Here is a 26,397-nt window from a genome sequence, read left to right as displayed (position 1 = left end):
CCACTACTAGGTATCTATCCAAAGGAAAAAAAAATGGTTCTACCAAAAAGACACCTGAACTCATATGTTTATCACAGCACTATTCACAAGAGTAAAGACGTAGAATCAACTCGACTGCTGATCAGTGGTTGACGGGCTAAGGAAAATGTGGTCATATATACCATGGAATACTACACAACCATAAATAGGAATGAAGTCAAGTCCTTTGCAGCAACATGGATGCAGCTGAAAGTCCTTATACTAAGTGAATTAACACAGAAACAGAAAATCAAATACTGCATGTACTCACTTATAAGTGGGAGTTAAACAATGAGTATACATGGAAACAGAGATGGAAATAATAGACATTGAGGACTCCAAAAGTGGGGACTGAAGGGGGCAAGGGCTGAAAAACTACCTATTGGGTGCTACGGTCACTGCTTGGGTGATGGGCTCAATAGAAGCCCAAACCCTAGCACTACACAATATATCCATGTAACAAACCTGCACATATGTAGATATGTGCCCCTTAAATCCAAAATTTAAAATAAAAGAAACTGTTTTCCTAATTGCTTCGGTATGTCCCTGGCTGCTCCTTACCAGGCTTCCTTGCGTGATCATCCTCCTCTTCTAGACCTTTACATATTGGGGGACCTCCGGCTATGTCTTCAACTCTCTTTTCTATCTATACTCTCTATGAGGTGAACCTGTCCAGTTCCTTGGCAAAATAGCATCAACACAGTGGTGACTTCCAAATTTACATCTCCAGATATAACCTCTTCACTTAATTTTAGACATGCATATTCAACTGCTTACTCTCCAGATCCACTTTGCCACCAAAGAGACATCTCCGAGTTACCATTCCCAAAACCAAACTCTTGATCCACTGTCTTAAACTTACTAATATCCCACCTCTATTCTCCAAGTATTTGTTCTCTCAAAAAACAGCACCATAATTCAGTAATTGCTCAGGTCAAAAATTCTGGGATCATCCTTGACTCTTACACTTATCTAATCCATCGGCAGATCCTGACACCTCTACCTTCATGAAATATCCACCCACTCCTATTCTCAGGTAAGCCACTGCTTTCCTGGCCAGCATCCTAACTAAACATCCACTTTTGCTTTTGTCCCCCAGAAGTTGATTCATCTGGAGTCAGAGTAATCCTGTAAAAACATAAATCAGACCATTCCACTTCCCAGCTCTCAAACTGAGCAGCTTCCCATCATATTTTAATTAAATTTCAAATATTCACACATCATGACCGATAAGGCCCTATATGATCAGGTTGTGGGTATCTCTGAAATCATTTCTTCCCACTCTCTCTTTCATTCAAATATTCCCAGTCAACACAGCTTCCTTGCGGAACTTGGACATACCAAGCACAACACACTCTTAGCGTTTTCAAATACCCTTGGCCCTACACCTGAAATACTCTATCTGGATTACTGCAAAGTTTACTTTTTCACTTTATGAAGATCTTTCATCCAAGATCTCTTTTCTTAGCTAGCAAACACGGACACTATCCCATCGGACTATTTTTATATTGCTTATTTTTCTGTGTAGAATTTAAAATTGATGGATAGATTAGCATATAATTATTTTGTCTGCTTACACTGCTTTCCCTAATAATATACATGTTTCATGATGGTAGGGACTTTTCTGTTTACTCATCATGATATCACCAATACCTTTAACAGTCCCTGATGCACAGTAGATGCTTAATAGTTACTGAAAAACTGAATAAATTCAAGAAATCAAGTTTTAGCTATGCATGACCCACATGCATAGATAATTCAGAATATAATTTATAGTCATCATATTCTTACAATGAAGATATATTTATAATTACCAAACTGCTTTCCAAATATTTAAATGCAAATGTCACAGAGGAATCTAGGTCTCTAGAAAACTATACAATAATTGATCACAATAAGTCTGTCATAAAAATTATAAAATTATGTAAATATCATTGGTATAGTCTTTCCAAAGAGAGCTAATACATACTATATATATATATTTCTATGATTCAGAAAATTTCAACGGGTTTTAAAATATTGTTTTCTCCCTCAAGATAATAACAAAAATAAATCCCACTGCCCAGAGTTGTTGAGATAAAGAATAAAAAGCAAAAAGGGACTTACCTCCCTTTTTCTACCAAGAGTAAGACATCCAGTTTTTCCCCATTTTGAACCATTGTGCTGATTGCTGAAGGGAGAATGAAAAGCAAAAACTTATTTTTCAAAACACTACAATAAACACCCATGAAGACACAAATATTAATACTGCTTAGTCATAAGTTTGGGAGTGAGCCATCAAGATTTTACTAAAGGCTATCATTATTGTATGCAATAAAGAAATATGTTCCAAAGATAAGGGAAGAAAAAAGCTCTTACTTAGCTCTTGCAGTCTTCTTAAGTGCATTCTATCTCCCTGAACTTCTTGTATTTGAAGGCAAAAGTGCAAGCTGGATTTGTCCATAGCAAACCAGCCTTTTCTCCACTGATCCAGGGCATGGCAGTCTTTGTAGAAGAGTTGACCAATCAAATCATAGTCAGCTTCTGTTAAGTTTTCAGCAAATAAGGGAACAAAATGCTGTTAAAACAAATACAAAAAAGTAATAAAGACAGTGAAAATAGGAAATCCCTTCCCTATCTACTGATATGAGAGAAGGTAGACAAATTATCTTAGTTTTTCAGTTTTAAAGATTCAAAGGTAACACCAAATTCAAAACAACTAAACTTGCTATCAGTCTTAAAACTGAACAACTATAATGCACTTTCAAATGGCAGCATCTTAAACCATTTTTCTTGCTATGTATGGAGTTGAAACTGCAAGACATTCTCTTAATTGATTTGTGGAACTTTTCAAAATGTCAACCTTCAGCATTTTTCTCCATTTATGTATTTTCCTGAATCTGCTCTTTTTTCCTTTGTGTATACCTTGAATAAAATATCTACCTACAAAAAGACATACACAGAAATGACTTTACAATATTGAGAATAACCTAACCATCAAAAACATGGCCTTAATTTGAAGAATGATTTCTCCAAGTCTTACTTTAATTTCTTCCCTGCTTAAGGCTCCTAGAAGGTAGCTACCTCTTTTGACTACTTTTTTTGAAAATCTAATGAAGTATGAACTTTATTCCTACAATCTTATATAAAACTTTCATGGACCCCTGAAGCTCAAACACAGACTCCCAGTTCAGAATCTTCTCTGGATTTAGAGCAGTAACATAATATTTAAATACCTTAGCTATTGCCTCTGTCCATTTTCTTTGAGATTGAGATGTTTCAGCTCCAAATAAAAACACACGTTCTGAGGGTAAGTAGATCTCAAAGATAAAGATGGGCCTAAAACATGCACAAATAAAAAGACACTACAAGTTACGTTTAGCTCTTAAGAAAACAAATAACACAAAGGTCATGTTTTTAATTAAATTCCTTTTAAAATAAAGTAATGCTGTGAAATCATCCTATCAGACTCTGTTAATGGTTTGCATTTTATTCAAATGAGGTAAATGGAACACACTGGATTGGACAAAAGGAATATTTTGTATAATCACTTAATCATTCTATTGTATAACTTTGCTTACGCCCTGGACACTCATCAGTTGACTGATGCAGCAAAGGGCTCTCCTCGGTCTCCTCTTCCCTTTCTCACCACTCCTTCTTGATTTACTCTGACCAACTGGTCAAAGCAAACATTGCCCAAACAGTTTTTAACCCTCTTCTTGTCTAACTTCAAATGGTCCCAGTCACACAGCAGGTTCCCTCCAGAACACAAACACATCAAGAATCAAATCTTACAGTTTTCCTAAGAAAGATAAATTTTCCTTTCATCATCTCAACTTACCCAAATTTCTTATTCTTACTATAGATAAAATTAAAGCAACATCCCATGCTCTGAATTATTTCCTGAGTTCCTCATTCACAACTCCATTTATTTCTTAGCACATGCTAAGTATGTGTGCTATTCTTACCTAAAAATCTCAAAATACCCTATGCCAAAGTCATCTTCCTTTCTCCTCTTTTCCACCCCAAGCCTGTTGTATCTCCTTCACGTCCTAATTTAGAAGCATCACAATCAATCTCATCACAACAAGCTCAAAACCCTTGAGTGTAACTTGTTCTTCCCCTTAACATCAACTCTTGTCCAGTCAGTCATTTAATCTTAGCAGTTCACCCTCTTCCTCTAGTTAAATTCTCAACAATTACCGTCTCTCTTCCTCCAATCTCCTTACCACTTCTTCCAGCTCTCTTCCTAAAATATGTCTATATAAATCTTCAGTGCCTACATTATTGAGGTCATACTCTCCAATGTGCTATTTGAGGCAATTCAGCAAGAATTTCATGGCAACAATTATTTTTTAACCACATATCATTGTAGATACTTTCTGCATAGCTACTTGTATCAGTAATGTTATCAAGAATATTTTAAACATATTAATATACTGATATAAACTAGTATTCTTTTTTATATTTCATTTACTACTTAGTAACTTAATATATAGAATCCACTTATTTTAACATTCCATAAGCCATATTACATTGAATAATCATTTAGAGTAAAAGCACTATTAAAACAAAAACAAGTCAATTAATAATCAGTTTTGTTCACATCAAAAATCAAATCAGATTTACTATAAAACAAGTCATCTCAACTAGTCATCATATAATAAAGGTAATATGTTCAATGTAGTTTTATGTAAATAACAGCTTTGCAAATCTCCCTTTCTCATATAAAAATCTTATTTAAAATCTCTGCTCCTACAAAACTGATTTTTTTCAGATCTTAATATCACTGTTTTTCATTAATTACATCAAAAAACATGATAAGACACTTTCACACCAAAGATCTTAGATGGCCTGCTTTTAAAGTCCTGACAGAGATATATTTAAACCATAGAATATGTGAGTCAAATATATTACATAAATAATGCTTAATCTATTCATTGTTACTTTTTTCTGACCATTAACAAATAGCTCTTTAAGAAATTTAGCATTTCAATATGCTACTAAATATTGTTTATTTTAATGTGAACAGATCATCATAGAATATTCTCCTTACCTGTTTTAATTATGATACTCATTAAACGAATAAATGAATTTTACCACCAGTCCACTATTTTAAATGATAAGTAACAAAATTAAATGACTACAATGGTCATAAGTGATATGCTATACATTTACATAAGATTTGGCCAGGCACGGTGGCTCATGCCTGTAATCCCAGCACTTTCGGAGGTCGGGGTGGGTGGATCACTTGAGGTCAGGAGTTTGAGACCAGCCTGGCCAATATGGTGTAACTCCATCTCTACTAAAAATACAAAAATTAGCTGGGTGTGGTAGCACTTGCAATCCCAGTTACTCGGTAGGCTGAGGCAGGAGAATCACTTAAACCCAGGAGGCGGAGGTTGCAGTGAGCCGAGATCGCCCACTGCACTCCAGTCTGGGTGACAGAGCGAGACTCCATCTAAGAAAAAAAAAATTACATAAGATTTGATTCGAAGATGCTAGCACTTCATATCACCTACTATAAATATTTCAGTTTTCCTACTTTGTAGTGAATTCCCAAAAGAAATTTCAGAAGGTGCAAGATAAGCTTCAAAAACCATTGAACCCTTCTATTAGAAGCAACTAAAGAACTAAAATGATAACAAAACTCTCATTACCTGTTATAATTACCTGAAAATACCTTTTACCTCCTAATTGTGTAATGACAGACCTACCCAGTATTTAAATAGAAGTCCTCTTTGTGTATAGCCAGGCAGATAACTTCATTGATATTAATGGTGCCATTAGGTGTGGTAGACTTATCATTTTCATAGTAACTCAAGAAGCCTCCTTCCAAAACACACCATTTTTTATTTGTCTCTAAGAATTTGAAACAAAACAAATAACAAATTGAGCTAATCACGAATCCAATTTTAAAAACAAATACATACTTCTAAATAATGGCTGGATGCAAGTAAATAAATTTATTAATTTCCTATTTCACATAAAGTATATAAAGTATATGTTATTGCTGCATGGGATATAAAGTTGTCACATTCTCTGCTCTCCAAAAAATTTACAATCTAGTAGCAAGGAATGTACAAAACAAAAATGACTGTGACATTGATAACCAGAGAAGGCAGAGCCGTAAAGAGGTTGCTGAAAAACAACTCTGAAGCTACAAAGTATGAAATATCTGTACAGAGTATTAAAAGGAAAACAAAAATGTAGCATGAAAAGTGAGACTGCAGCTTATGGTAGGTATGCAAAGGAAGAAGGGTCAGAATCTGCAGGGCCCTTAATGCTTGTTCAGAAGATTTCAAATTCATCTTATACTGAAGTCAGCACACTACCACCTGCAGGCTAAATCAGAACATCACCTAAAATATAGATTAGATCTACAGACATTAAGACTACTAAGGTCTATATATTAGATATAATGGATAAAGTCTATATATTAGATAATTTCTGAAGCTGGATTACTGTTCTGTGGTTACTTTAGGGCATTATTTATAAATGCCTTTCTTTTTAAGAAATGCATACTGAAGTACTAAAGGTAAAGAGGTATGTCTGCAACTTACTTTTAAGTGTGCATATAAAGTATAAGATAAATATATACCCGTATATATATACATATGATACATATGTATGTGTATTATACATAGGCATATATATATATACACATACACAGAAAAATACAGCAAATGTAAAATGCTAATAATTGATACATCTGGGTAAAATGTATATGAGAATTATTTGCGCTATTCTTAGAACTTTTCTGTAAGTCTTAAATTATAAGTCAAACTAATTTAAAAGTTTAAGAACATATTAAACTAATTTCAAATTTTTCCTTTAGCATATGATTAGAATCTTAGGTGGGTGTGGGGGTGACATGAAAGAAAATAAGACAATGTATTTGGCTTCAAAAAACAATCACAAGGATTAACCATCAAAACGGTGACACCTAGAGAGCTAGATAGGACACAGTATTCTGAAAATGAATTACCAAATGAAAAGTCCAATCATAACTAGCAGAAGCAAATAGCATAAACGAATCCTTTATGGGCACTGGAAAAGAAAGTTAACAGAGACTAAAGCAATTCCTGGTCAAAGGTGATATATAATTCCAGGGCCCTCAAATCCTGAGTCACAGTGTATGTCCTACACAGTTAGATAAAAATCATGAAAAGCCACAATTTTTAAATGAACATTCATTGTGAGTTTCTAAAATATAAGAAAAGGTAAAGTCAAAATACAAATCAAAGGAAGTTTGGAAGTAATTTCAAAACAATGTACTCAGATGTCTAGAAGAATCTTCATAAGAGAATAAAAAATGCATAATTACTCAGTACATACATAATCACTGGCATAGATTAGAAGATCCACCCCTGTTCTCAGGCAGCTTATAATCCAATGAAAGGGGAGATGTGTCCAAAATGATAACCAGCAGGTTGTCTCTTTAGTAGATTAGAAGCAATCAAGGAGGTAAGCCCCCCAACCATACTGAACTGATAAAAAAAAAAAAAAAAAAAAAAAAAAACTGCAGCCGGGCGCGGTGGCTCACGTCTGTAATCCCAGCACTTTGGGAGGCTGAGGCGGGCGGATCACGAGGTCAGGAGATCGAGACCACGGTGAAACCCTGTCTCTACTAAAAATATAAAAAATTAGCCGGGCGAGGTGGCGGGCGCCTGTAGTTCCAGCTACTCCGGAGGCTGAGGCAGGAGAATGGCGTGAACCCCGGGGGGCGGAGCCTGCAGTGAGCTGAGATCGCGCCACTGCACTCCAGCCTGGGAGACAGTGAGACTCCGTCTCAAAACAAACAAACAAACAAACAAACAAACAAAACTGCAAAGAAAAATGTCTATAAAATAATCTCTTATGATTTAGGAGACATGTTTCTAAAGTAGAAAAAACACATTCGGAACTACAATCCTTCCAAAATATCAGGAAAGAACAGTATGAGGGAAGTCATAGAAGGGTGAAACTGCAAAAACCCTATTTGCCCAGAGAATCAGATTACACGTGAAGTTGGGAAATGAGAAACAAGATTGCAGGTTCATGGCAGAGGCCAGACCCCAAGAGTCTCACTTGACAGGTGTTCAGGAGTTTGTGCCTCTCTCACTTAGACAAGTGGGAGCCATTCAAAGGTCTTAAACAAACAGTGTCAAACGAATTAAGCATAACATAAATGTGACTGCAGATATCATTATGTAAATTCTAATGGGAAACAAATGACAGATCTCTTTAAAAGGGTATGTACAAACTCATTTTCAGTTAGAATAATAAGCTTCAGTAGAGTCAGTCCTGTAGCATTTTCATTTCTGTAACCATTTCTTAGCATTATTTTCGTAAGTGAAATGGGCCAGAAGTCAGACAAGGCAGGTGCACATATTGTCTTTGAGGGCTTATAATAACGAAGCTGTGACAGGAAATCATGACATTCTCATCGATATGGGAAGCAATTTAAAGGTTTAACAAGATTATGTTGAAGGATACTGGTCTGCTTGGGCCAATTTAGATATTCACTCCTAAATCTGACTTTGAGAAATGTCGGTACCCTCCATGAAACCCTCTCTGCTCCACAAGTCATTTTAATTGTTAAAGGAAGCTGTCTACCAACATAAAATTGGGGCCACAGAATGAATGACACTCAGGCCTTAGCTGTTCCATAAACAGGAACTTATATGTAAGATGCAAGTAAAGTTAGTGGACTGGCAAGAGGGGTTATTCATTCTTTCAATTCAATCTTCATGTTGAGATCAGTGAAGAAAAACATTACGACAGGATTTACTCAAGCACAGATAAAGAACTCCCCAGAGGTGACCCACTGAAATGCTACCATGGAATGATATGCGTAATATAGTTGGATACCTTGATTGTCAGCTACAGCCTACAGGACAACATACCTAAACTCAAAGGCTAACTGGAAGCCAGGGGAAACTGTGTTTAAACATAAGCCCTTCACTGCTCCTCCTCTTCATCATCATCATCATCATATTTATGTGTCATGCACTGTTCTACACATTTTATATGCTTTAACTCATTGAATCCTCAGACCAACCCAATTATGTCAGTTATATTGTGCCCCTTCCTTGTACCCTATTCACTGGCACATAACAGTTAATCGACATTCCTGAGGTCACACTAAGTACTTAGCATCAGAGCTGGGGAAGGAACCCCATGCAATTGGGTTCTGAAAGTTGCTGCTTTAATCTAACGGGCAGGTGGGTTCTGGAAGCTGCCCTCTTAATGCCTGCACACAGTTACTCACTGTATCTGCTATATGCTTGAACTATATACATTCAACTCAAAAAATGTATTACGGTAAAGAATGTGTACAATATATCTGAGGTAGTTAAGACAAAACTATTATTTTTGAAACTGTGAATTTGTTTCATGATGAGGAATTTCCTAAATTAATAGTATTCGGCACCCACTACAAACAGTAATATACATTAGTAATCCTTTTCATTTAAAATACATGTGACTTAGCCTTGGAAAAACATGTTTAAGCTATACAATCTAGGATTTCACAGAACAAAAGATCTTCAAAATTCCTCAGTGCTAATCTACAAAGTTAAATATAAACAGGCAGAAATAGAATTTCTAGTAATCCAAATCAACCACTTTCTTTTTAAAAATCGAATGCTATGTAAACAAATCAAGGTAAGATACCAAGGGGAAAAATACGGTTGAGGTGGGAAAAGGGAAAACAAAACCGGGATGCTATTATTCAACTATGTACTTAGGTTCAACAAAAGAAATCCATCTTTCTTTTCACGAACACTAAATTGAAAAGGAAAAAAAAAAAAGAAAAATACAGATCAGTCTTCATAACCAGAGGCTAGAAAAACTTCAAATCTTAAAAACCTGAACTGACAATCTGAAGCCTCTGTAACTCTGGGACTGCATGCATTTTATTCCCAGACTTTCGTCTTTGTTTTTAATCATTTTGCTCTATGGCTGTCCTGACAAGTGCTGACGGAGTGGTAGCATCCAGGTGCTTGCTTTCAGAGGCAAAGATGACAACCACACTTTAATCTCTAAATCTTTCCAAATAATTCATTTTTTTCCATAAATCTGATGTTCAACAGAAACAACACTATTGCACAAACTTCAAGGGAGAAAAAGAAACAAATTCAGAAGTTTTTCTGAATAGTTCAACTTTTCCTGTTCATTTGTAAGTAGGGGCTTTCTGCACAAAATATGCTTTGTGCCAGCAATTATATCTTTTTATCCACAGATCAAAATCAAAATATTGATATATGAGTTACCCATTTACACTAGTAGTAACTTCTCTAAAAAATGATTCTTCATTCATTCCACAAATATTTATCATGTCCTACCATGTGCTGACACTGTTTGAGGTATCAAAGATTTGATAATCCTTGACAAGCTAGAAAAAGCTGATGCTTCATTGAGCTTTCACTTCAGGGGGAAAGAGAAACAAAAAAATGGAAACAGGATCATCTCCATGTGATCAGTGGTAGGACAAATATACACAGCATCCTATGAAAGAGAAGGGCTGGCAGTGGGCTCACACTTTAGCAGGGTGCCAGAGAGGCGTCACTAACTAGGGGGCACTGAACTCATTCCCGAATAAGAAGAAGGAAGCAGACTGGGGGAAGTGCCCTCTTTGCATAGGGAACAGCTGGTGAAAAGGTCCAGAAGAGGCAGAAAAGGACTTGGCATGTTCGAGGAATAAGGAGGAAACCAGTGCAGCCAGGCAAGTAACCATGTAGAGGACCACACCACCATGGACAGGAATAACAGTAGATGCAGGAGATGAAGGGAGGGAGGTACAAGAAGGACTTTTTTTTTTTTTTTTTTTTTTTCCCCGAGGTGGAGTCTGGCTCTTTCTCCCAGGCTGGAAGTGCAGTGGCACAATCTCGGCTCACTGCAAGCTCCGCCTCCTGGGTTCACGCCATTCTCCTAAAAAGGTCTTTTAGGTCACAATAAAAAATAAGGTTATATTCTGGAATGAGGAGCCACTAAATATACTTGAGCAATGGAATTACATGATCAGTTTTCCTGTTTGTTTGTTGTTGTTGTTGTTTACTTTTAGAAGACCCGGTCTTCCTATGTAGCCCAAGCTGTGTTCATGCAATCCTACCTCAGCCTCCTGACTACCTGTGTGATTTCCATTTTTAAAGATAACTGGCTTGGCGCAATGGCTCACGCCTGTAATCCCAGCACATTGGGAGGCTGAGACGGGCAGATTACTTGAGGTTAGGAGTTCGAGACCAGCCTGGTCAACATGGTGAAATCTCATCTCTACTAAAAAATACAAAAATTAGCTGGGTATGGTGGTGGATGCCTATAATCCCAGATATTCAGGTGGCTGAGGCAGGATAATTACTTGAACCCGGGAGGCAGAGGTTACAGTGAGCTGAGATTGTGCCACTGCATTCCAGCCTGGGCAACAGGGCAAAAGAAAGAAAGAGAAAGAAAAAGAAAGAAAGGAAGGAAGGAAGGAAGGAAGGGAGGGAAAGAAAGAGAGAGAGAGAGAAAGAGAGAAAGAAAGAAAGAGAAAGAGAAAGAAAGAAAGAAAGGAAAAGAAAAGAAAGAAAAAGGAAGGAAGGAAGGAAGGATGGAATGGAGGGAAGGAAGGAGGGAGGGAGGGAAGGAAGGAGGGAGGGAGGGAAGGAAGGAGGGAGGGAGGGAAGGAAGGAGGGAGGGAGGGAAGGAAGGAGGGAGGGAGGGAAGGAAGGAGGGATGGAGGGAAGGAAGGAGGGAGGGAGGGAGGAAGGGAGGGACGGAGGGAGGGAGGAAGGGAGGAAGGAAGGAAGGAAGGAAGGAAGGAAGGAAGGAAGGAAGGAAGGAAGGAAGGAAGGAAAACAAAAAAGATAAGCCTCTTTTTTGGAGACAGTTTTGAAGGGAAGCTAGGGTAAATACAGAAAGACAATTAAGGAAGGCACTGCAGCATAGGTAGGTCAGGATGGTGACTGGCTGGGAGGACTTCAGTGGAAACGAAGAGTAGCCAACTGCTTCAAGATCTATTTTGAGTTTGAAATGATAGAACTTGCTGGTAAATTGGATGGAAGATATTAAGACAATCAAAGAATACCCTGCCAGATTATTTTCACTAAAATCATTGTTATTGAATTATACAGACAAAATACAAAAGCTCACTTTCGTATTACCTAAAATGCAATGTTTTAAAATGGAAAAAATCCCTAGTTAAATTACATATACAGATAATGCATTAGTTTCTTTTTCTAAATAAATTTTAACCAAAAATCCATTGTTAATATATTTTAAAAAGGAATTATTTAGTTACAATTGTTTATTACCTCAATGTGATATCAAGTAAATTTAAAAACCAATCTGTTTCAAGAAAATATTAAAGAAGATGGTAAGTTTATAAATATTATAACTACAATTGTCAAAAAATAAAATAAAGCTCATTTTTAACCTGCAGAATGCTTACAACATATTGAAAAGCCTTAGGAAGAAAATCTCGTGTTTCAATCCCCATTTGATCTTTATAAAAGTTAAGTGGTTTGAAGAGTGAGTCTGTGATATCTGAGTATTTAGAAGAAACATTCTCCTAAGCTTTTTTTAAAGTACTTTAATTATTTTGATGACTGATATAGTCAATTCACAGACTGTCCAAGAACTTTCATCTTCTGATCACTTATCTTTTAACTACTTAGGGATAATATCGACAGTAAAAATGGAAGACAAAAAAAAAAACTCAGTAAAATCTGACATTTATTATTGGTTAGGCTGAGTAAAGGATGACAAAAACCAATTGCCAAAAGAATCAAAAACATCTAATTCAAAGGATAAAAATGCTCTGCAATTCTACCGTCATCTGGCTGTCACACTTTGACCAAAGCCAAAGTGCTCCTGTAACAATGATAACACAAATCAGGTGTAAAATTCTGCTTCATGCCACGCTTCACCATTCAGGTGAAAACTGACATCACATCAACGATCTTGCAGACTTTCATGAGGATTACAATTAATGTATGTAAAGTACCTAAAGCCATGCCTTACACATAGTACATGCTCACTCACTACAGGACAGCTATTCTTTTCAGGAAAATCTAATAATGCATAGTTAATCCCAACATAATTCTGCTTTAGGATATATTATATATATATTTGAAAATAAAGCTTTTATATTGAAATAAGAACTTCAAATCACATATATGAGGATTAACACTCTACAGTGAGTTTGTCATCCTATCGTTCTTTTGATTGAGTAACATAGCTGAATTATACCACCTAGTGAATTAATGCTAGGCTCCCGAGCCGATCAATGGCCACCATCAATTGGCATATACAGCTTAATCTCTCTTACACTCTTTGTTACAGTAAGGCAGATTGCATTATATTTTCCTGCCTATATTTCTCAGACTTGTTCCAATGTATATACATGAGCATAAGGACTGTGTCTTAGTCATTTTTAAATTCCCAATACCTAGCATCAGTTTGACACAAGGAGTTGGAAGGATAAATGAATACATGCCCCATTGTGACTCTGCTCAGATAATTCCCCAAAACTATAATATGTTGTTAAATCAGATTCCCATCATTTTTTGAAACCAAGCTTAAGTTTTATTTTACTTAAACACACACATACACACACTTTTAATCAGAAAAAAAAAAACTGAACTATTTGATATTACTTAGTACTCTAATTGAATATGTACTAAAAACTTGAATTTCTTCCTATGTGTTCACATTAATCTACACTATCTGGTGAGCCAGTTGGGGTGTCCATCCCTAAGGAAAGGGGCTGAGTTTCACTTTTTCTTTTTTTTCAGAATAACCTTTATAACTTGAAACAGAATTCGTTAGCCTCAAGGTAGACATAAGTGAATTCTGTTGAGAATTCACTCAGCATTCCAACCCAATGGTAAATCCCTGCTGCAGTACATGAAATAATATTTGTACCTAGAAGCGTTTATAAATCCTCAAAAATATCTCTACTTGGAGATCAAATCTAACATCTCAAAAAATCAAACTCTAAACCTAATTGTTTTGATAATGGAATAAAGTTTTTCTCCGATAATATCTAAAAGGAGTAGAAAAAATACCTTCAAGCAGTTTTTTCTCTGAAGAGAGTTTAGAAGCAGCAGCAGGAGCTTGATACAAAAAGTCACAGAGGAATGTGGACTGGGAAGACTCTTGACTTAATACACCCTCGGAATGAATATCATGTTGAGGGAAATCTAGAAAAAATAAAGAAATAAGGTACAAGAAATCTAAAATGTAAACAATTTTCCTTTTGTTTATAATATGTACATGAGTTTTGAGCTAGAAAAAAACTACTTCAAATTTACCAAAGAATAATTATAGAGAGATATTTATTTTACTTTGCATAAAATTTGCAAATAAGCACTTAAGTCATGTTTATTATTCATATATGAAAATCGGATTTAATGTTGGTGGAAATGATTATGTGGGATTAGCTATTTTAATCTTCCATTTATAAGATTAAGGGAATATAAAAGATTGACTTCCTAAACTTTTTAGTGAAATGATATAAAAAATAGTCTTAGGCATATCCATCTTTTTGGTAATGACATTTTTCTTCATTCTGATGGTTTCTCTTATTTGAAAAATAAATAGTTATGCTTCAGTCATTTTATGGATATATTGGAAAAGACTGGGTTAATGAAGAGACAGTGACGAACCTGAGAATTTGTTATGGTAGAGAAATTCCATTTGCAGACTTTGCCCAGCCTTCTTGGCTAGCAGATAGGGGGTGCTATGCACGGGGTCTCCGGTGGCACACATGACATCTGCTCCACTGAACAGCAAAGCCATTGTTTCTAGAACATCTGGTTTCACTACAGCAGCACACAGAGCCTGGTCATTAAAAGAAAATATACATCTTAAGGAAAGAAAATAAGATTCTAGCTATTAAAATGAGTGAAAGTCTAACAATTCATGTATGGGATAAAGTCTGTATTCCTTTTATCCTAAGGCAGCTAATAATAATTATGCCATGAATTAGGCAACAGGCACAAAAGGTCTGGTTTCTGTGAATTTAAATTACAACCCAAGACCTCCAGGTCTCAATTCATTGTTTGGTTGCTATGATGTTCCTTCTAAACCTAATCCATCATACTTGCTTTGGAAAACATTTTTATGCTTACATACTATGATAATGGCTGATGCACAGAGAATCAAAATATTTCAATATAATAATGAAGTAACCATTAAGTGTTTTTCATGTGAATGTTAATATATATTTTCCAATCTAATCAGGAGCTGCAGAATATTTGAATTATTAAGTGCTATGGGAAATTGAAAGATGAGTGCAAAGCAAATTCAGGATCTTTCCCTCAGGGGCCGAGGATAGGAAGGAGGAAGAACAGTGAGAAAGAGGCAATAAAAAATATTATTGACTTATGTTATATATCATATTTGTACAAACAATAGGAACTGCTAGAATCTTATTCTTTTGCCTTAAAATAATAAGCTGCCTCTACATCTCTTCTCATCCTTTCTTCTCACATTATATCAGTCCTCAGACTTCACTTTATTGGATCCCCATTTGATTCCAAATCCTCAGATTGTGGCAACAAGAGTTAGCAGGAAACTTCAATTATGGAGGAAGAATTTACACTCTTTTGACAATGAATCCTTAAGTGAAACAAGGGGGAAACCACTGAAATAATCTCACAAAAGGAAATAAAATTAATAATTTTGTCAGATAGTGTAAGATTTTTTACTTTTTCTCAAGAATCTTGGCACATCTTTAAAAAGACATTAACATCCATGTCTGCTGTTATGTTTAACTGAATACCTTATTTAATTCTTCTTTGGTGAGAGACGCCAAAAGGGTTTTTCTGAATTTCCCTTCTTTATATTTCTGAGTAATAAAGTTTTTTCTCTTTTCTACTGGTGAGTCCACATGTAATTCTTCATCCTTTTGAAGATTACCAGCCCAAAAGTCATTTGCTCTTTTGTTTCCAATGACAATAAAAAGCTGAATTGTCAAAAAAAAACCCATAATATATCAGTTCATAAAATGTATTTGAATCTGAAGGAAACTGAATTATATTACAAATTAAAGCATAACTTAGTATAAAATACAGGAAAACACATGAAAGACTCAACTATTCCAGAGAAAGGAAGTATGAAAGCAGATACTATGATCAGTTTTTAATACAGCCTAGCCACTCTAAATAATGGAAAGAAATTAGCTTGGAAAGAATTGCAAACAACACAAATTGTAGCAAAAGTATTTTCATTCTTTGACACTTAAACTGAGTCAGATTCACTTTAAATGGCCAAGTAGGTGGGCTAATCCTGTCTAAAGTGCTTGGTGGTGGAACAGGAGCCGAACATGCAGATAGGACACAGCAAAGTAGCCTCGATCACAGTTAATGACAGAGTACGGCCAAGGTAAAGAACAGTAAATTTTTCCAAATGTTTTCATTCACTCTCCTGTTATTTTACCCATGTTGAGTTTAAAACACACACACACACACGTATACAGTTCTAGCATTAAAAAAAAAACAAGCTGGCAAACCTTTCTAAGTACTTCTTAAGGATCTTCTATACTTTTACTTTTAAAATATCTCATTTAGGAAGCATTCTCAAAGAGTTACTACTATCAAAAAGGCTATAAGCCATTTTCATAATGTGGTGAGAACTTTATCAAACAGCCCTGAGAAAAATTCCTGCCACCCCACCCCACAGCAAACCTCCTCCCAGTCTCTGCAGACTGAACTCCTACCACAACCCCATTCAGGTTAAATAGGACTTACCTCGATGAGTTCATTGCTCCAAATGCTAGCATCCATTTTTAGACTTCTAACCTTGGAATCTTTTGGTCCTAAAGATCTATGCTGTCCTAGAGTCAAAACACAATTGCATTTCTATTTTATTTGTATGTAAATTTATTTTACCTTGTTTTGAAAAAAAGTGCATATGTCTGTGTATGTTCGTTGCATATCTTCTCAACTTAAAACATGTCAATACCTGCTTTCCTCAATAACAAGATGACAAGAGCACTAACAGTAGTGGTGAGAATTAGACAAATCACAGCTGGCTACAATAAAAACAGCAGCAATCATCATCAGCATCTGCACTGATTCTAAAAAAAAAAAAAACAAAAAACAAAAAACTACATGGCCGGGCACGGTGGCTCACGCCTGTAATCCCAGCACTTTGGGAGGCCAAGGCGGGTGGATCATGAGGTCAGGAGATCAGACCATCCTAGCTAACACGGTGAAACCCCATCTCTACTAAAAATACAAAAAATTAGCCGGGCACGGTGGCAGGTGCCTGTAGTCCCAGCTCCTTAGGAGGCTGAGGCAGGAGAATGGCGTGAACCCGGGAGGCGGAGCTTGCAGTGAGCCGAGATCTTACCACTGCACTCCAGCCTGGGCGACAGAGCGAGACTCCGTCTCAAAAAAAAAAAAACAAAAAAACAGAACTACACTTAAAAATATATATATACATGTGCATGACTGCATATGTACAGACACATGTATAAATATTTCCTCATTTGGTAATCAGCTAGAAATAGGCCAATGAAAACCTTTTGTAAAGCTTGCTAAAACCCCATGTATGTAAATGCAGAGAGTATTTCTTTATTGTTACAAAAACTTGACTATTGCAAAACTAGTTACATATCTAATAAGTGAGTATTTAAAAATCTGACATGAATACTTTATTCAACAAATATGTCTGGAAGAGAGTAAGAGCCCAGAATTTTATTACTGTCAATTCAATTGTGCTGTATAAATCATCAGTCATCACTGAGCAACCAGGTTATGTCAGATTATTTCAAAGCTGAGAAGGAAAAAAAGCGTACAGTCCACTATCCTTGATCCTAAGGGCCCTTTGTCTAATGAACAATGGATGTTCATTCCTTTCCCTACAATAGGTAAGAAGTTCTTGTCTTTTTTTTTTTTTTTTTTTTTTTTTAGGTAGAAACTATTCAAAGCACAAAGCCCTAAATTCCCTTGGAATAAATCTGCATAGGTTTGCATTTATAATGACTACCTACAGGCAATACAGTACCCAGAAGGTAAAAACTTAAAAGCCTGTAGGAAGAGATGAAAGGGACTGCTGCAGTAACCTAGGCATGACAGATTCTGAGTTGAGGCAGCAGGAAAACAAAATGGAGCAGACAGATTGAGAGAGATTGATAAGATAAAATGAATGAGACTTGGTGGGTTTGAAGGAAAGAGGAAGGGTCAAGAAGGTGTCTCAGATTTTAGGCTGTGAGAGTGCAGCGTAGACAGTATTGCTTTTGATCAAGATTGAGAATATATGAAAATGTGCAGTTTTATGAAATTGGCTGAGGGGAACAATGATGGCTCCATTTTTGACATGTTACATTTGAGGTGTATTTGGCAAATCTAAGTAGAGATTCTAGTAGGCATATAATCATAAGAGTTTGGTGTCCAATAGCGTGAGAATAATTTGCTTAAAAACGAGTGTGGAATTAAAGTAATAAATAATATCACTCAGGAGCAACACAGTAAAAGAGAAGTGAGAATGTAACCCAAGGGAACACATGTATTTCACAAGCATGGAAATACGTGGAAAAAAAAATACTGCAAAAAAAGAAGACTGGTAATAAGAACACAAAGAAAGATTGGTATCTTGGAAGCTGAGAGAGGATGGATGTCATAGAGAGACATGTTGTCAAGAGACTCAAATAAAGAGACAATAATAAAGATAGTAAGTGACCACACCGAAACTGAGAGGTAAAATACATTGGTGAATGTGGTGAAAAGATTTTTACCACAGTTGAGAGAAAAGGTAGCTGATTAGCAGTTAAAAGGTAGCTGATTACAGAATGCTGAAGAAAACTTAGGAAGTTAAAGGAATGAAAAAAACCTTCGCACACTAAAACTTCTCGTATTATATCTTGTCTATGAAAGAAAAAGGGGACAGAGAATGACACATAGAAGGAAATGGACAACTTTTAGAAATCCTGATGGTGGAACTTGTGCAAGTTTATACAATGAAACAAAAGAAACCATGGCTGAATACTTACATAAGAGAGTGAATAAATGATGAAGTGGTATCCTAAGGAGGGAGGAAAGAAAGGAAGCAAAGGTAGAAAAAATCAGCTGTGAACAGCACAAAGGCCGTCTCTTCCAATGAAACTGGAGAGAAGAAAAGGATGAGATAAAATACAAACTAGAAGGTGATTCACTGGCATTTTTTGTTGTGATTGATATTATTAATTAGCTGGTGAGGAAATCTATCTTGGTTTGATGAGAAATGCAGTTGAATAGTGCTCTAGAAAAGCATTCAGGATTTGAAGCAACTCCTGTGACTGCACTATTCACTGTGCTCTAGCTGAGGTAGGTGCTCCTCTCCAGCATTCTCACTGAAGCCTGTATTCAACTCTAGTCCAACATTTGTCTCATTATTGTGGAGAAAATGTCATGTCTTATACACGTTTTTAATTCCCCACACCAGCACAGTGCCTAGTACTCGAGTTGAATTCTCTTTCTCTCTGTCTCTCTCTCTCATCTCTGTGTATGTGTGTATGTGTGTGTGTGTGTGTGTGTGTGTGTGTGTGTGTACATACAGTGGGGGAGAAGGTGGTGGGACACAGGCGGTCCAGGAGAACTAAAGTTTAGACTGTGGTTAACTTTCTCTGAAACTTCCATGATCACACACCTAAGCTGGGGTCCACTTCCTTCCACTCACTTGGGCAACTGTCTGAGCTCTCAAATACACTGAGATGTCAGGTTGTCAAGTGTGAGGTCACAAGAAGAAAACCAGTCACAGTACCGGTTTATATTCATAAACATCAACAGTCTTGTGAAATGCTTCTTTATAAAAATTCTTATTATAAAGAGATACCAGATCTGGCATATGAAGTTTAGTGCTCAAAACAACATTGAGGTGAAAAATATGTCTTACCAAAAATGACTGGGGAAAGGTACACAAATCTTCAAGTTAAAGATGCAAGCTTCAGGATCCATACTAAAACATACTCACCTAAAATCTAGAATTTTCAACACTGTCTTTTTAAAATCTATACATGGACCAGTAGGCATAAAATATGATTACATGCTTAAAAATCCATTTTTATATCTAAGTCATACATAAGAGAAGTTTAGACTCATATTTCTGAATTTGATTTAAATGTAATAAGCTTTCTCTGGTTTTACTTTTCACAACCGCTAGCTAGGATATATAATATACAACAATGAAGAGCATTCATTGCCAATCTGCCACAAAGCAGTGATGAGCATAACTTGTCATTAATTACCTGCACACTTCTTACAGATGACAACACAGAGATTGATGGATGCCCAGTCAGGATCCGGAGCTTTACAATCTGCACAGCTCCTGTTGGATTCATTGAACCAAATCTTCTCAGCTACTTCATAATCAGAGAGAGTTTCTGCTATTGATTGCTGCACAGCTTCAATCCAGTCTTGTTTCTCTTTTTCAGTCTCGGCTGTAAAGCTGAAACAATTAACGTTTCTGTGTTATCGATCTCCCTTGTAAAGGCCAATTAAGCAGTATGTTCAGTTTGCATATTCATTTCACTCACAAATTAAACAACAGCTGAAAAATATGGCTGCTAGGCACTTCTGGGTTGTCTTTTCTGTTAAAAATCATTTAACTTAACAAATCGTGTTTTTTCCTTTTAATTTTCCACATTGCTTATGTCTTTGTTTACGCATCTTGAACCAAAATTAACATACACATTTTCTAAAGAAAACAAAAAATTTGCCTTGTTAGGTCACAAGCCTAAACAAGAGGCTATGTTTCCTAAGCAATGGTTATGTAATCATCAATAAGAGACTATTGGCAGAGTTTCAGAGCTACTGGAATATTTTGCCAAGCAACTATGCCATGATAGTCTGAAACTATGTTATCAAAAACACCCACCAGAATTGTGACTTTTTTTTCAGATTTAAGAATAGATTCTTTTTTTTTTTAATTAGAATAATACCCAGATGGTTCTAAGAAACTGGGAAATCAAAAAAGTTTTAAGTGATTACCATTCTAACAGTTTTCTAACATATTTTTAGCCACGTTCTGATTTATTCTGAGGGAGCTCCAGTGAACGAATAAAAACATTAAACAGCAGTTTATTCCTTCAAGAAATATTTACTGAGCCCCTGCAGTGTGCAAAGGAATGTGCTACAGTGCTACGTACTCGGTCAATGACCCACAAAACTGATTCATATTAAAATTTTCTGTTGTAAAGAGGAAAATGCTTTGAAATATAATGAAAATCACAGTTAACATATTCTAAATAATCCTTAAAAAGAAATGGCCTACATGAATTATACTTTTTGAAGCTCTTTAGGATTCCATCACTCTTAGTGGTTTCTGGTTCTACTGGAAATTTGTCACAGCCAATATATTAATATCTACATTTTTAGTTTTGGCTAGAATCTGCAAATGTAAAAGTAAAGCTTGTTATTTTTCTGCGATCATTTCTTTCTCAAAATTTGAGGCAATGGATATATTTTAACAGGCAAAATGAGTAACTACAATTGATAGTATATTTGAAATTCCTAATTGTTAGTCCTTTAAAGGCCTAGAACAATTGCCTCTGACTTGTCCACTACCATGTGATGTGATTATTTATAACAAACGAATTAATATAGTTGAACTCAAAAGATGTTGACTTATGCCTATTCTGTATACTAAAACTATAGATTCATTTTAGTTTATTAAACCATATTAATACTTTAAATTATCTGTTTCATTGTCAAAATGATGCAATTAGTAGAATACCATAATACAAGATATATATAAAAAAATGCTAAAATATTTGGATCAATAGGTGCTATGAGATTCATTAAATTTAGTATCATTTTAAGCCCTGGAAGAAATCATATGGAACAAATGTAATTCGGAATTGATTTTAAATGAGGGATTGTATTTGATCAGGCTAAAAGAAGATAAATAGCAATACAACTTAAAGACAATGTAATATGTTTTTATTTTATTCCTTCTAAATGAGAAGGAATTTATCACACATTGTCAAAAAAAAAAAAACAATATACACCATGCCTAGTAAGAAAAATAATTATTAAGAAATTACCCAAATTTCATGAAATAAATATTTTTGCATGTTTTGTGATTATTGAGGTCACTTTTACAAGGTGTTTTTATATAGTGGCTAACAAATTAGACAATATGGAAAAGTAGGAAGATAATTTTAAATGGCCTACAAGAGAAAAATCACCACGAACAACATAAAGGTGGATCACCCAAGCTTTCCTATAGTAGAACGAACACAAAATGTTTAAAAATAGCTTACCTGAAACTCCTATAGGGAGTGATTATTTCAAAAGATTGTTTCACAGTTCGGTCCACTTGCTTTACATTTGCTACATTCATAGGAATTATGGTAATACCAAGTCCACTCTTAAAATCCTAGTTTGGAGAAAAGCATAAAAAACTATAAAGAAACAACAAAAAGATTTTGAAAGTATAATTACATTTTCTAAATTCCAATAAATTCTACCAAATTTTACAACAAAATCAGTCTCACTTTAGGTAGCCACTCTCAATACATAATAGCACTGGGCCATCTTAAGCTTGACAGTGGGACTCGATAGTTATGGGTTTCTTCCATGCGAAAGAAACATTGACTAGGCCACCGACACTGAACTAGACATGCTTTGCTTTTGAAAGTAGGCACAATATTCACCTTTATCCATTCACTAAAGGAAGCTAAATATTAACTACCTCTTATTATAAGTCAAGCAGTTTCCTAGGTGGAAATGATACTAGGAGGTTAGCATCATTACTAGTTATGTAAAAAGATGGGAAAACTGAGGCACGAAGGAAGAAAGTTACATGGAAAGTTCAGCTAGTTGTATGTGGTGGAAAAGATCTGGAGCCCAATCTGTCTCATTGTTCTTTCCTTGTTTTACTATCTTAGATTACCTCTGCTGTTTATCATTATTTTTCTCCTCATTTACTCTCCAACAAAAGCACTACTTGTCTTATGAGGTATACAATTTTACCTCATTTCCAATATTTTATTGCTTTCACCTCCCTTCAATCAGACTCCTAAAAAGCTCCTCTAATGCTACTTTGGTATAAAAACTGCCATTTGTTCAAAATCTATAGTTACTATGTTCAGCTTGTCTCATGAAAATTCAAAATTGTTCAAAAGGCTACAACCGACTCTGCATTCTAAAAGCATTAAAGTTTGCAATATATCATCTACTCACATGGATTTCAGAACGTGACTTATCAATTAAATAATCTCCACACTTTACAAAACAATATGTACATCAAAAAAATGACCTATTTGAATAAATTCAGACTAAATGTGCTGAATTCCTAAATTATGACTAAAGAAAAGTAGCAATATTAAAGGCAAAATACAAAAAAAAAAAATACTGGCCCGTTTTCAGTAAGGACACTTGTTAGAGACTGTGAAAGAAGTCATTCATCTGCCTCTTCTCTTTGTCTCTCCTGCTGTATACGCCAAAAGTAAAAGAAGTGTATTCTCCTCTCCCCTACACTTAGAAGTGGCCATGTGTTGTAGTTTCCTTCAATCAAATTTAAGCAACTCCTGGTAGGATGGAGGGGGAGGGGCCGAAAAGCCTTAGAAGAAGCAAGCCTTTCAGCCCTGACTTTTCCATCTTCCGGGGAAGTAACTGCTAGAAGCACAGAGTCATTTTAGAACTTCACAATTCTAGAAAAGGGAAGATTGAGGACAAATTCTTAGGCTCTAAGGATGCCAAAGTGAGGACCAAAATAGGGAGAACCCTGTTCTCTGGTAGTACCAACTCTTAACCGCCTACACCACCAGATTTGTTAAAACAAATCTCCATCTAGTTAAGCTCTTCTTCAGGTTTTTGTCATTTAGTACTAATGTGTTCCCGGCTTATAAAGTAAGTGGAAAAAAATAATTCTATAACAAATGCCCCCCAACTTGTAAGAGTATCCAGAGTTTCCAGACGCAAATTTTGGGAAAGCCTCTCTTACATTTTTAATATATAAAGTTTTTAGTTAGAATAAGGAAATGATTCATTTAGAAAACAAATCATCAACTGATTTTTTTTTCTGATGAAAGGACTAATTGCTCACTTTACTAGGAGAAACTAGACAGAAACTGAAAATCAGTGATATAAAAGAAAAGATGCAGAGAAATGCTGAGTGCTGTAAAATAATCAGAATGGGAGTGCCATACTTCCACTTTGTATAGTAAGCCTACTTAATGAAAAATAGCACTTAACATGATCTCTACGGAAGGAAGAAAATCAAGCTTTTCCAATCTGCCGCATTTTAATACGTTTCAGCCTATTGGCACAGGGTTATACTTGATTATTAATTTTTTTAAATTCCCCAATTATCCACAGCTATGCTCCTGCTGGATCACATACCCGTTGGATAAAGTCCCAATGCATGTGATTGGGAACTCAATCTCTCTTTCACAAGTGAGGAAATTAAGTAAGGTAGGAGTAGCAAGATAAGATATTTTTAAAACAGCTTTTTGATGGCTCACATTGATAAACTCTAGAATAAATAAATAAACTCTAGAATAAATACGTGGACTGCATGTCCTTCAAACAAAATGAGGCATTTGACAAAAGCTGTGTATCAGATCACTCCAGGTTATATTCTCTGATGGGGGCCTGGCCTGCAAGTCCTGTATGTTACTAAGGGCACACATAATACTCTGACTGTCATACTAGCAGATGGTAATAATAACAACCTTTTATGGAAACTGATGAGCCTCATCAAGGCTCCTGCATGAATAGGTGGCTGCTCATCTCCACAGCAAATCACAAAATGTCTACATGTAAAGCTGTAATTTCTGTTAAAATAAGGGAGTGCTAGCTGGTTAACACCCCAAATTTCTCCCAAACAAGGCAAAGATGATTATTTTTTTTTTTTTTTTGAGACAGAGTCTTGCTCTGCAGCCCAGGCTACAGTGCAGTGGCACGATCTCGGCTCATTGCAACCTCGGCCTCCCAGGTTCAAGAGATTCCCCTGCCTCAGCCTCCCGAGTAGCTGGGACTACAGGTGTGCACCACCACGCTCAGCTAACTTTTTTTGTATTTTAGTGGAGACGGGGTTTCACCATGTTGGCCAGGATGGTCTCCAGTTCCTGACCTCGTGATCCACCTGCCTTGGCCTCCCAAAGTGCTGGGATTGCAGGTGTGAGCCACCGCACCACCCACTTATCAGCTGCTTGCCATGGCCATATGGTTTTGAGTAATTAGAGTATCTACAGAACTGACCAGCATAAATTGACTGTAAAATATATATAAGAGTAACAAAATAAATGTCAGTGCTCTTGAGAGCTATCATATATGAAACAACTGCATTTTCTATTAAAAAATTGTGGACATTAAGCCATTATTTTCACAGTATTTAGAACATGTTTAGAATACTTCTCATCCCTAGATACTCATAAAAATTACCTGTGGTGATCTCTCCCTCCCACCCAGAGACTCTGATTCCATGAACCTGGGGGCAGAACCTAAGAATTTTTAATTTCCAAAATAAAAGTACAACCTCATCGCTTTTATATGTGGCCAATGCCAAGAAACACTGATTTAGATAGCAGAACCATTATGCAACTAATTTAGACAGTATAAGTATGCAATATGTAAATATCAAGACATAAATACTTCTCTCTTTGACCAGGCACTGTGGCTCACACCTTAATTCCAACACTTTGGGAGGCCAAGGTGAGAGGATTGCTTGAGGCCAGGAGTTCAAGACCAGCCTGAGCAACATAGTGAGACCCTGTCTCTACAAACGAAAACCAAAAAGACTCAATTTTATCTGCTTCTGTAGAATGCATACAATCAGAAAATACAAAAACCAAAAACCATTTGAAATAATTAAGACTATCAATTTCAAATAAGCAGGCCAGAACAGGATGACACATTGGATTGGTGAGATCCTATTTGTCCTGGGTGCCAACTCCTGTGTTAATGTCCAGAGGTGTTAAAAGCATGTCTTCATTAAGCATATGGAGTGGACTCTGTAATTGGTTTAATATCTATTTGTGCATGCTATGAAGTTTACAAACAGCTATGAACTCTCGTTTGATTTCCTAAATAGTTCTGTGAAGTAAGCAGAGCAGATACAGTCATTTTTTAATGGGAAAATAGTCCTGGCAAAGCAAAGCAGTGCTTAGTAAGTACCTCGTTGTGCCAGAAACTGTGCTTAATCCTTGGGCTGCAAAAAAGCATAAGACTGGGTATCTGCCTTGGGGAAGCTTTTGGTCTAAAAATGAGATAACAGAAAAATGCAGTAAGTGGAAAAAAAAAAAAAAAAAAAAAGCCTGGTGGTAGGGGTACTGAATCCAACCCACAAGAGAGAGTTGTGTTCCTAACAGGCCTTCCAAAGGTTGTGACATTTGACTGGCCAAAAGACAAATACCAGACCAGGTTGCTTATTTAGGTATTCCTCTCTCGCTTGTTCACTTATTTGCAAAATAGGGATAACAGTAGTACCTACAGCATCACTTTTGTG

The 26,397-nt window shown here is 36.0% G+C and overlaps 1 protein-coding gene across 3 annotated transcripts in view; it reads right to left on the bottom strand.

Annotated features, from left to right (window-relative positions):
• LOC116463738 (arf-GAP with Rho-GAP domain, ANK repeat and PH domain-containing protein 2) overlaps positions 1 to 26,397 on the bottom strand; it is a 182,333-nt gene that overhangs the window by 82,656 nt on the left and 73,280 nt on the right. For all 3 annotated transcript variants that reach the window (XM_058434826.1, XM_058434827.1, XM_032146988.2), the window contains exons 10-19: positions 22,208 to 22,323; positions 20,192 to 20,391; positions 16,713 to 16,798; positions 15,746 to 15,928; positions 14,628 to 14,802; positions 14,028 to 14,162; positions 5,715 to 5,859; positions 3,234 to 3,336; positions 2,377 to 2,575; positions 2,125 to 2,188 (exon numbers count right to left, since the gene is read on the bottom strand). In XM_058434826.1, coding sequence (XP_058290809.1) covers positions 2,125 to 2,188; positions 2,377 to 2,575; positions 3,234 to 3,336; positions 5,715 to 5,859; positions 14,028 to 14,162; positions 14,628 to 14,802; positions 15,746 to 15,928; positions 16,713 to 16,798; positions 20,192 to 20,391; positions 22,208 to 22,323 — 1,406 coding nt within the window. The remainder of the gene's footprint in view (positions 1 to 2,124; positions 2,189 to 2,376; positions 2,576 to 3,233; positions 3,337 to 5,714; positions 5,860 to 14,027; positions 14,163 to 14,627; positions 14,803 to 15,745; positions 15,929 to 16,712; positions 16,799 to 20,191; positions 20,392 to 22,207; positions 22,324 to 26,397) is intronic.

Source organism: Hylobates moloch, unplaced genomic scaffold (genome assembly GCF_009828535.3).
Source record: "Hylobates moloch isolate HMO894 unplaced genomic scaffold, HMol_V3 SCAFFOLD_56, whole genome shotgun sequence".
Taxonomy (NCBI): Eukaryota; Metazoa; Chordata; class Mammalia; order Primates; family Hylobatidae; genus Hylobates; species Hylobates moloch.
This window is presented reverse-complemented; position numbering and strand designations above follow the sequence as displayed.